This window comes from Coffea eugenioides, chromosome 6 (assembly GCF_003713205.1).
Source record: "Coffea eugenioides isolate CCC68of chromosome 6, Ceug_1.0, whole genome shotgun sequence".
In the NCBI taxonomy this organism is placed as follows: Eukaryota; Viridiplantae; Streptophyta; class Magnoliopsida; order Gentianales; family Rubiaceae; genus Coffea; species Coffea eugenioides.
This window is the reverse complement of record NC_040040.1, coordinates 14,539,596-14,551,520: the sequence shown is the minus strand read 5'-3', so window position 1 is coordinate 14,551,520 and position 11,925 is coordinate 14,539,596. Positions and strand designations below refer to the sequence as shown.

Genomic DNA, 11,925 nt, shown 5'->3' with positions numbered 1-11,925 from the left:
TTAGTTTCTTGGGTCATCTAACTCATTTATAGTCAAATCTTTTAGACTTTCTTATTTTGAGTTTAGAAATATTTTCTAAACCTTTTGTAAGTGCCATTTTGGCCTAGGGACTACTTTCCTATGGCTTTTGTATTTTTTCTTCATAGCAGAAATATTGTTCCTCCCTCGTCCGTGGACGTAGGTCAATTTGACCGAACCACGTAAATTTTGGTGTATTTTGTTTTACTTTTTTATTTGTCTTTATTGGGTTGTCACAACCCTTTTATATGGTCGGTTTTACCGCCTAATTACTATATGGCTGGTGTCTACCGCCTAAATATTATATGGTCGGTTATACCGTCTATTTTGTTCTAACTTTAGTTTGTTTATTCCTGAGTCAGTCCTAACAAACAGTATAGTAATTCAGTCCAACAAAGTCAAATGATCCTTTTACTTGCTTAGACTGTTCAGCTGAAAACTGAGGTAGACGTGATCTAACCAATTTTCGCATGCTTTCTGGATAATCACCAGTTACTAAAGGCTCCATAAACCTGAAACAAAAAGATAAGAAATGATAATTAGCAAATCAATTTCTTTTGTATCAAGCTTGAAATTAATCAAGAAATGCCACAAGCTAGCAGAATTGCATACCTTCCAAACATAAAATCAAGAGCTCTCCTCGAAGCTGCAATGTCGCTTTCCTTGTTTTCGTCCAGAGGCTCAAACCATTGGGCCACAAGTGTAATGCCTATCTTGCCTTCCTGAGATTTCTGCAAATGTGAAATGTTTGAACAATCAGTCATATGCTTAAGTTAACATGTTCAGGAAAAATCATGAGCAAAATTAAATCATACAATTGATCAGGTACGATAATTAATATGTGCTACTTAAAAAAGCACCTGAAATTTGTTCTTGTACGATTCTACAGCAGCCGCATGTGCAAGAAGCTGATTGGGAGTCACTATATATGGTTCTGTGCCTGGATTTCCATTGCTAGATATGATTTTGGACGTCTATGGAAAACATCTGCTTGGTAATAAACTGCCGGATCGTTTGCCTGCCCTGATACAGAACCACCTCGGCCGGGGCAGCTGTACCAGTTGCATGTCCATCATTAATTGCTAAAGGTCCATGGTTCAGTCAGCATAATCCAACGTTTCACCCGATCTCCAAATTCCCAAAAGCAGAGCTCCACATACTCACGGCAGTCATCCCTGAGTGAATCAAGTTAAAATATCTCATCAAAGAATGATCTTAATTTACTCTTGAAGAAACTAAGAAAGAGAGCCCCTCAAAGGGACATGAAGAGTCACTAGCTAGTTGATTCACTTACACAATCTGTGAACTTAGAAATCCACCATATTTATCTTCTAAGGCTTGTGGAACATCAAAGTGGAATAGAGTGACATATGGCTGAATATTTGTTCAAGTTTGACAATCATTCTGATCAATAGATCTAACATTGGAAATCGCAGAAGAAGCATATGTAAAAATGAAAACTGCAGAAGAAGAGAAAAACAATGAGATGAGTCTAATTCAATACCATTGGCTAGGAGCTCATCTGTGAGATTGTTGTAGTAGTCAATTCCTTCTCTATTTACACCAGTGTTCAAATTTCCACCTAACAGATAAAGGAACAAAATTGGTGAAATCGACTAGAAAATATAACCATACATATTTTAAAAACTGGAATAGGTCGAAAAGCTTTGTAGTTTTTTTTCCATTTTTTATTTTCTATTACCTAGCAGTACTCTTGGCCATGATATTGAGAATCGATAGGCATCCAACCCCATGTTTTTCAGCAACCATATTTAGTGTAATTTTCTCCAGCATAAAATTCAATTATGTCTAAAATCTCTATCCATAAATAAGTTTATGGTAACCCATACTTTTACCCATTTATTGTTGAGACGCATGACTGAGTCAGCTGCATACTTGATAGCACGCACGAACTGGTAAAAGTAAAGGATGAATGATTCTACTTTTAATAATTAGAGCAGATATGGTGAAATTGTAAAACAATGCCAAAAAAAAAAGAATTAAAATCTACATAGACTTTATGATCAGACCAGTTCTACGAACTAATTGATTTTGTCAAATTTGTTAAGTAACTGGTTTTTTCAAATCCAGACCTTTGTGGATGGCACATTTATGCATGTACTTTTGAAATCGTAGGTCAGTTTTCACAATATCAAAGTTTTCTTCTTCTGGTATGTCGAGATGCCTTGAATCGGGTTTTCGACTTTCGCTGAGCTGTTCGGGGGTTATATACACCTTATTTGTCAAATTTGGTTGTATATATACACCTTATATTCAGTCTGTAAATTATTCCTGTTTTCGTTCCAATAATAAAAAAAATCTGATTTTCCCCAAAATTGTTCTTGTGTTCTTGTTTGTTGCTTCTGTTCCGCTGCATCTGGTATAACATGGTAAGTCTTAAGTCGTCATCAATTTGGTAGAAAACCTGGGAATAGAAAAGCCAAAGTAAAGAATTTGAGATTGTGGAAATATATTACAATCATTAATTTGGTAAAAACCCAATTTATGGTACAGAAGAGCCCAGTCAAGAATCAATGGAGAATAATCTTCAACACACACGTCCATAGAGCCAAGACCATCGAACTAGATTTTCTTGGATTGAACTACTACACTAGTAACTATGCAACCACTGCACCAAAGTCCACTGGAGGAAATTTGAGTTATACAACTGATTCTCAAGTCACGTATGCAAGTAAGTTCTAAGTGTTTCTTGCAATAAATAAACCACATAAATAAATTTGCTTGTAAAATGAATTCGCTAATGTTATTCTCAATAAACCACAAATTGACTTATTCTCAATAAAAAAATGAAAAAACAATCATACTTTTGCATAAAATAAGACAAAAAAGTCTTTTTTTGCCCCTTTACAAGATAATGCAAAGAAAGTCTTACAACTCTAGCTATTGTATCTGACAATAATTTCACCTTGTTCTACAGGCGTTGTTTAAAAAAATGATACAAGTTTAACACTCGTAAAATCTCGAGTGGATAATACCAGAATAAGATATATTCAAAATCACCTTTTGAATATTCGACTAACAATTGAGTAAGCAAAATTGTGGCCCTCAAAGATAGACTGCTCCTTTCATTTAAAATTTGGAAGAATTATTATGAAGCTGTTAGGTTGGATAGCCAAGAACAACTACATACTGATAGAAAAATAGCAGAATGTGTGGTATTCTTTCTTCAAGTAATTATTTATGGTATTTTTCATGCTTTTGTAGTGATGGAGTAAATGTTAAGGGTTATTTTGTATGGTCATCCACGGACGAATTCAACTGGTAGTAAATACATTTCAAGATGTTTCATTATTACATAAGATTGATTATGTCATTTTTTTTATTTGTTTGTTTTTCTGTACTGAAGATGAAATAAATGAAAATACAAGTAGGCACATTGATTGCGTATTTGTTTAGCAAGATGTACTTTGTACCATGCGTTTCCCGTCTTAGGAAATATATAAATGAGCTTCTCAAATATTGAACAAAGTTGATTTTCTCAAAGAACATGCGACACAAAAAAAAAATTTTGGCAAATGGGATTGGTCGAAAAAAATAGACGATTTGGGTTTCGAGAAATTTCTAAATTTATGATGAATTTTAAAAAAATTCTACAAAGGGAACATTTTGAATATGGGATTCCGTTCAAGGGGTCTTCGCATTCAGCAAATGCAAGCTCCCTGATCTCACATTTGCCGAATGCGAAGTCTCCTTGAATTTTGACCAACGACATCCAAAAAAAAAAAAAAACAAAAAGAAAACCAGACCTCGCATTTATCAGTTACCTCGCATCTCTCAAATGCGAGGTCAGTGAAAAGAAACAGAGCATAGCCATATCTTTTTTGCTATTTCTGAGCAATAGAGCATAGCCACGAATTTGAAAGCCATTTGCCAAGTGAAAAGAAAATGTGCAGCGCAAATGCGACACAAAATTGGTTGGGGAGTCCTGTTGAGGTAGTAAAAGTGGCAAATTGGGAGGGAGGGAGAGAGGCGCAGCTGGCTAGCTTGGCAGAAACAGGTTCCAAAAAGGGGTTGAAGCTCTACAATGGCGGAGAGCTTCCGACGAGAAAGATGTGAGGGATTCCATCTGCCGGTCCTGGAAGCTACAATTCTGTTGTCTAGCTCAGCAAAAGAGAAGAGAGAGTGAGCTCCAATTTCTACCGGTTAGGAGACAGATTTGAATGCCTATTGTTTAGGTCTCTCTACGTTGATTGGTGTTTGTACAGCTTTGGAAATGAATTCTTGGGTCATTTTTTGTAGAAAGGCCAAAGAAGAAAAGTTGAGAAGAGAAGGATTCATCAGCGGATGTTCTGACAAATCAAGTGGTTCAGGCCGAGGTTAAATTGAATCACCACTTTTGGGGACATTTCAGATTCAGTACCTCGCATTCAAGAAATGTGAGGTACCTGAGCTCTCATCCGGCGAATGCGAGCTTGGTAAGTTCGCATTTGCCAAATGCGAGCTTTGTTGCTGTTTTTTAACTTTTTCCCAAAACCTTTCTCTTTTGTGGTGAAACACTGACCTCACATTTGTGAAATGCGAAGTTTTTGAACTTGCATTTCACAAATGAGAAGATCACACTCCTAGAACTAGTTTCAAAAATTATCCCCCTTGTAGAACAACTTTTTTTTTCATAACAATTTAAGAATTTACTCGGCATATCCTTAGAGGTAGCTGTGGCTGCCTGGAATTTTTAACCTGTTTTAAAATACACATTCATAAGCAGATCCTTGGAAAATTATAACTTTTAGTTTCCCTTCCATAAAGATTTTGAAATTAAAATTTGTTCCTTAAAGGTTTATATATGTGGCACACAATAAATTAGTTTCCATATAAGCCACTTTTTCTAGTGCCATTCTTGACGTTGTTAACATCAGCACATCAGTGTAAAGGTTTCATTTGTATACTTTGAATTTAGCTTGTTATAATTTTGGAAGTAAAAAAAAAAAAAGAAAAAAGAAAAAAAGAAAGAAAGGGCATCACATCATAGTTCAAAATTAGTTGTAATTACATACTTAAATGCTAGTCTTTCTGTTTTCTCATTTTTTTTTCTTTCTAAAATTAATCCCGAATAACTAATTAATCCCAAATTCTTCAATCCTAAAAAATGACTGATGGGACCTATATTTCCACGTCTCCAAATCTCCTGGATTTGCCTAATTGCAATATCCCAAAAAAGGATCCTTTTACCATCGGAATCGGGATTAATCCAATTAGAGTTAAACCTTTTACCATCAGAATTAGAGTAGAATCAGGACTAGTATCCTTTAACTAAGCTCTGGTACCTATAAAAACCACTTCATACTTCACAAAAGAAATTGTCATCCACTATCTCCAGATCTCTCCTTTAATTTGTTAAGAGTGATTATTTCTGATTCTTTGATTCTTAATTAATTTTTTTTATCAGTTGATCATGGCAAGAAAATCAACGATGTCAATTGTTGCTGCTCTTCTCTACCTCCTTACGTTTTCAACCCAGTCTATCCTTTGCCAACCTGACCTAAAGGTGAGGGACATTGATAAACAGCTTTCGGGATAAACTCTTGAACAAGGGCTACGGAGCCATGGCAGTTTTTGGTCTGGGAGAATATTTGGATCATCTGTTAATTTCTGCCCCATCGGAATTGACCAAGAACATCACCGCCATAACTGTTTTCTGTCCAACAGACGAAGGTTTTATTTCACAAAACCACATCGGCATTCCGACGACCTTACTCAAGTACCACGTTATACCCTTTAAGGTTGATAAAAAGACTCTTCAATCTTCCCCTGTTGGCTCCACCTTTCTGTGATGATATCGAACAGTAAACATGCAACAGACCAGCTTCCACTGGATTGATTTATGGGACGAACGCAGAATAAAGGACCAAATAACAGGGAAAATTAATAATAACCGAAGAATAATCGATGAATTGATATTGATATTGATCAATAAGCAGATTACAGAATTGGCGGGAAGGGGAAGGGAAGTGACAGAATGAAGGAAACAGAAAGAGAAAAGACTCAGGGAATGATCCCTTATAATTGCTAACAGAAATATGCTATCCTTCCACTACTAATCCTATCTTTATATAGAGCTAGCTAATGACCAGCTCTTTTGTCATTTCCTAATCCAGCTCGGCCATGTGATGCTTAACAGAATCTGTTGTAGCCACTAGCTCAGAAGTTCACGTTGCTTGAGTTCATTCCCAGGAAGGGCGTGATTTGGATTCCACGCCTCCTCTTGCAATCTTCTTTTATTTCGCACGTCTTCTTTACTTCATAAAGGCGTGAGCCAGTATTCCACGCCTGCCGTTTGCTTGAAGCTTCTTACTTGAAGGCGCGATACTTAATTCACGCTTTCAGCTTCTCTTAGCTAATTTCTGCTCCATGACAATTGCTCTCCCTTCAATCAATCTTGTCCTCAAGATTGAAATCCAGGGAACTCTCTCCTTATCTTCTCTGCATCCTCCCAGGTAGCTTTAGCAGGAGTGGTTCCCCACCAGTGAATAAGCCACTGCACTGCTGCTGCATTCTTTTTCTTGATGCTCCTGCGATCCAGGATTGCTGTTGGTGCCACCCTCAGATGTCCTTTTTCATCTAGGTTTGGTAACTGGAGCACTGGAGTTGTATCTTCCCCTACCTTTTTTTTTAGCAGTGATACATGAAACACAGGATGAATCTTGGACCCTTCAGGTAGCTTGAGTTTATATGCTACCTCTCCTATTTTCTGAATCACTTGATAAGGGCCAAAATATTTAGCAGATAGCTTGGTGTTGCTCCTCAGCTCCACAGACATTTGTCTGTATGGTTGTAACCTTAAGTAGACCCAATCTCCTACATGGAATGATCTTTCACTCCTATTTTTGTCAGCATAGAACTTCATTCTGTTTTGAGCTTCCTGTAAGTTGGTTTTGAGAATTCCATCCATCCTTTGTCGATCCTTCAAATGGTCCTCCACTGCTGCTACTCTGGGATGAGAGTATGGTCCTATTGCCAACTGAGGAGGTGCCATTCCATACAAGGCCTCGAATGGACTCATCTGAATGGCTATGTGATAGGTAGTGTTATACCACCACTCAGCAAGGGACAGCCATGCATTCCATCTCTTTGGCTCCAGATGTGTCATACATCTTAAGTACATCTCCAGCACTTGATTTACCCTCTCAGTTTGGCCATCTGTTTGGGGGTGATAGGCAGTGCTTAATTTTAAGTCTGTACCCAACAAAGTGAAGAGTTCAGTCCAGAATTGACTGGTGAACACCTTGTCTCTGTCAGATAGCATGCTTAAGGGAATTCCATGCAGTTTGCAGATGTGATCCAAAAAGAGTCTGGCTACTGTGGGGGTATCAAAAGGATGTGAGAGGCTGATGAAGTGGGCTGATTTGGTGAGTCTGTCCACCACTACCATGATAGTATCCTTCTTCTCTGAGATTGGCAGTCCTTCAATAAAATCCATTGTGACGTGACTCCATGAGTACTGTGGTACAGGAAGAGGTTGCAGGAGACCAGGATAAGCAACGTGCTCATCCTTTACATTTCTTGCATGTATCACACTGTAATATGGCATCTTTGATATCCCTGTGCATCCCTGGCCAATGGAACAACTGCTTGGCTCTTAAGTAGCTGGCCTGGATTCCAGAATGACCTCCCAGCTGCGATCCATGTATTGCAGCAATGATTTTCTTCCTTACATCTCCTTTTGAGCCAACCACTATTCTGCCCTTGTATCTGAGCACTCCATCCTGATATGAGTGTTCTGAAGGGTTATCAGGTGTGAGCAGCAGCTGTCTGACCATGTTCTGTACCTCTTCATCCCCTTGATAGCTTTCTATAACCTCCTTTATCCATTCAGGAATGACACACGTTAGTTCAGAACAATCTCCTTCTTCTCTGCTTGCCCTCCTGGACAGAGCATCTGCTGCTACATTTTCTTTCCCTTTCCTGTATTGAATCTCATAGCTGAGCCCCAGCAACTTGGTGAGCCATTTCTGTTGAAGTGAGGTAGTGATTCTTTGATCCAAGAGATACTTAAGGCTCTGATGGTCAGTTCTTATGATGAAGTGGTTCCCCTCCAGGTAGTGTCTCCATTTAGTAACTGCAGTCACTAAGGCTAGCAATTCTTTCTCATAAATAGACATTCCCAGGTTCCTGGGTGCCAGGCTTTGACTTAGGAATGCTATTGGCCTCCTGTCCTGCATCAGTACTGCTCCAATTCCTCCATAGCATGCATCTGTTTCAACCACAAATGGCTTAGTGAAATCTGGCAGGGCTAGTACAGGAGTGCTGCACATTGCCAGTTTGAGTTTCTAAAAAGCCTCATCTGCTGCTGCAATCCAGTGGAACCCATCCTTCTTTAGTAACATGGTGAGAGGTTTTGCAGTAGCCCCGTACCCCTTTACAAATCTTCTGTAATATCCTGTTAGACCAAGGAATCCTTTGAGCTCCTTGACAGAGGTTGGTGTGGGCCAGTTCATCATTCCTTCCACCTTCTTGGGATCTGCCCTCACTCCTTTTCCTGAGATAATGTGGCCAAGGTACTCCACCTCTGTTTGTGCAAAAGAGCCTTTGCTTTTCTTGGCATAAAGTTGGTGTTCCTGCAATAGATTCAACACTTCTGCTACCTGCTGTAGGTGTACTTCCAGGGAGGGGCTGTAAATTAGTATGTCATCAAAGAAGACCAAGACATACCTCCTTAGTTGATCCCTGAAAACATGATTCATAAGGCTCTGGAATGTTGCTGGAGCATTCGTCAGCCCAAAGGGCATAACCTTGAATTCATAAAGGCCTTGGTGAGTCCTAAAAGCTGTCTTGTGTATATCCTCCACCTTGACCCTGATCTGATGATATCCAGCCCTCAAGTCAATTTTGGTGAAGTATTTTGAGCCATGCAGTTCATCCAGAAGCTCATCTATTAGAGGCATAGGAAATTTGTCCTTCATGGTGAGTTCATTCAGTTGTCTGTAATCTACACAGAACCTCCAACTACCATCTTTTTTCTTGACTAGTAATACTGGAGATGCAAAATGGCTATTACTAGGCTGAATGATTCCCATTTGTAGCATTTCTTTCACCAACCTTTCTATTTCTGATTTCTGTACATAAGGGCACTTGTATGGCCTGACCTGGAATGGGGTAGCTCCTTGCTTCAGTGGGATGCTATGGTCGTGGCTCCTCCTGGGAGGCATGCCTTGAGGTTCAGCAAATACTCCTTCAAATTTGTCCAGCAAACTCTTCATCTCTGCTGGTATTACTTCAGTGTCCTCCTTCCCTTCCTCCAACACACACAGCTGGGCAGATATTCCATATGCCTGTTTTTTCCTCCATTTTGTTAGTTTACTCCCCTTGATGGCCTTGAGCTTGAGTTTGCTGACTTCTCCCTTCAACTCCACTGGTTGCCTTCCTTGCAGGAACCTCATGGAGAGCTGCCTGAAATCAAACTTAATAGGGCTATACCTGGCTAGCCAATCTACTCCAAGGACCATATGACAGCTTCCTAGTTTCAAGGTATTGAATTGATGTGTGAATTTGTTTCCCTGCATTTCCCACTGTACGGCTCCCTGTAACTGTCTGGACTCTAGTTGCTCACCATTGGCAACCCTGACTGTTAATGGATTCCCAATAGCTGGTAGTTGTATGGTTTCTGCTAACCTCTCATCAATAAAACAGTGAGTACTCCCACTATCTACCAGAATTATGATCTCCATTCCTGCTATCTTACCCTTAAGTTTAAGTGTCTTATGCTCAGTCCCTCCTGCCAACGCATGAATGGACACTTCTATGTTTTGATTACTCAATTCCCCTTCTGGACAATCACAGAATTCCTCTGTCTCCTTCCCTGGTTCATCTGAGTTCTCCCCTGCTCCCCATGGATCATCTATCAGCATGTAATTTAGGTGAGCTTGTTTGCAGATATGCCCCAGTGTATATGGCTCTGCACACTTGAAACACAACCCCTTTTCCCTCCTGTAACTTAGTTCAGAGGGGGTGATTTTTCTGAATTGGTTTGCTGTATGAGTTCCTGTTTTGGTGTTTTGGTTGGAAAAAGTCTCTGGTTTCTTATACTGGAAGTTAGGCCACTTCATTTTGGTATGTGGGGTGAAGTTTTGTTTGTTAATAGGTGGGATACCAGGTGAGGGCGTATATTTGTGCATCATCTTTCCCTGTGTTTTCCTAATGGCTTCCAGGTTCCTTTCCTGCAATTTTGCAGCCTCAATGGTGTCTGCTAAGGTGTGGGGTCTGGTCATCCTAACCATACTTACTATTTCCTCCTTTAAGCCACTAAGGAAACATGATTTGTAATAGGAATCAGGTTGACCAGGGAGAGATAACATTACCATAGATTTCAGTTGTTCAAACTTCTCTAGGTACTCAGTGACACTTCCTGTCTGCATCAGTTTGTTGAATTCCTCTATGGCCTCCTCTGGATCTCCCTCTCCAAACCTCTCACAGACTGCCATTGCTAGTTCCTTCCATGGGACTACCCCCTTCTCGTGGTACATGCCATGGAACCAGATGTCTGCCTTCTCCTGGAAATGGAGCTGAGAAATGTCTGACTTCAGGCCTTCCTCCACTCCATGGATCTGGAAGTATTTGTTCGCCCTTCTAACCCACTCTCTGGGGCTGTTTCCATCGAATGCAGGGAAGTCCATCTTTGGTAGCCTGGCTCCACCTTTACTCCCCACCCTCTCAGCTGTATCTGTGGTGACTGCTATCCTAGTCTCACTCCCAGAACTACCCCCTTCTACCTCCTTTCCTTTGTCATTTAGTTTGGCCATGATCTGAGCCATCATGTTCATCATCCCTTCATATTTCTGATCTAAATTTTTTATGGCCCTATCTGTGCTCTCCCGCCTATGTTCCATTGCCCTTATCGACTGTTCTACCCCATCATTTTTATTGGCAAAAGTCCTCATCACACTCCCCAACTCAGTGAGTTCCCTTCTCAGAGCTTCCTCCTGATTCTTAGTCATGTCCCAATGGCTTGTAGCTAGCTCTGATACCACTGTGATGATATTGAACAGTAAACATGCAACAGACCAGCTTCCACTGGATTGATTTATGGGACGAACGCAGAATAAAGGACCAAATAACAGGGAAAATTAATAATAACCGAAGAATAATCGATGAATTGATATTGATATTGATCAATAAGCAGATTACAGAATTGGCGGGAAGGGGAAGGGAAGTGACAGAATGAGGGAAACAGAAAGAGAAAAGACTCAGGGAATGATCCCTTATAATTGCTAACAGAAATATGCTATCCTTCCACTACTAATCCTATCTTTATATAGAGCTAGCTAATGACCAGCTCTTTTGTCATTTCCTAATCCAGCTCGGCCATGTGATGCTTAACAGAATCTGTTGTAGCCACTAGCTCAGAAGTTCACGTTGCTTGAGTTCATTCCCAGGAAGGGCGTGATTTGGATTCCACGCCTCCTCTTGCAATCTTCTTTTATTTCGCACGTCTTCTTTACTTCATAAAGGCGTGAGCCAGTATTCCACGCCTGCCGTTTGCTTGAAACTTCTTACTTGAAGGCGCGGTACTTAATTCACGCTTTCAGCTTCTCTTAGCTAATTTCTGCTCCATGACACTTTCCTACCCTCCTCACGAACGCCCCTCCTCTGGTCAAGACTCTCCATAACAATGAATCTTCCATCAACGATGTCAAGATTATGAACTGGGAAATCTACAATGATGGCAAGTTGATTGTTCATGGAGTTGATGCATATTTCAATCCGGCATTCGCTGTTGTTTATCCTGGTAGAGTTGCAAAGCACGATTGTGCCGAATGCAAGAAGATTAATTTGGATGATCATCATAATGATCACGAAATTCCCAAAGGTCTGAACAGCTGCAGCAGCAGATCGCTTCTTGTATTGGCTGTAATAGTATTGGCCGTAGCAGTAATTGGTTTGTCCTGCCAT

At 40.0% G+C, this 11,925-nt stretch overlaps 1 protein-coding gene and 1 pseudogene across 1 annotated transcript; both read right to left on the bottom strand.

Annotated features, from left to right (window-relative positions):
• Positions 1–382: 382 nt before the first annotated feature.
• Positions 383–1,790, bottom strand: LOC113773656 (annotated as a pseudogene).
• Positions 1,791–8,306: 6,516 nt separating this feature from the next.
• On the bottom strand, positions 8,307–11,925 carry LOC113773654. Its single transcript, XM_027318286.1, has 2 exons — positions 11,601–11,925; positions 8,307–11,002 (listed from the first exon to the last, which is right to left on the bottom strand). Exons 1-2 carry the CDS (start codon positions 11,923–11,925, stop codon positions 8,307–8,309), a joined length of 3,021 nt encoding a protein of 1,006 aa, XP_027174087.1.

Excerpts from the sequence above, each read along its gene's own strand:
- LOC113773654 (XM_027318286.1), bottom strand. The coding sequence starts at position 11,925 with ATGGCAGGACAAACCAATTACTGCTACGGCCAATACTATTACAGCCAA. Across the intron at positions 11,003-11,600 it reads GAGGGGCGTTCGTGAGGAGG|TGGTATCAGAGCTAGCTACA; the intron begins GTAGGAAAGTGT and ends ATATCATCACAG.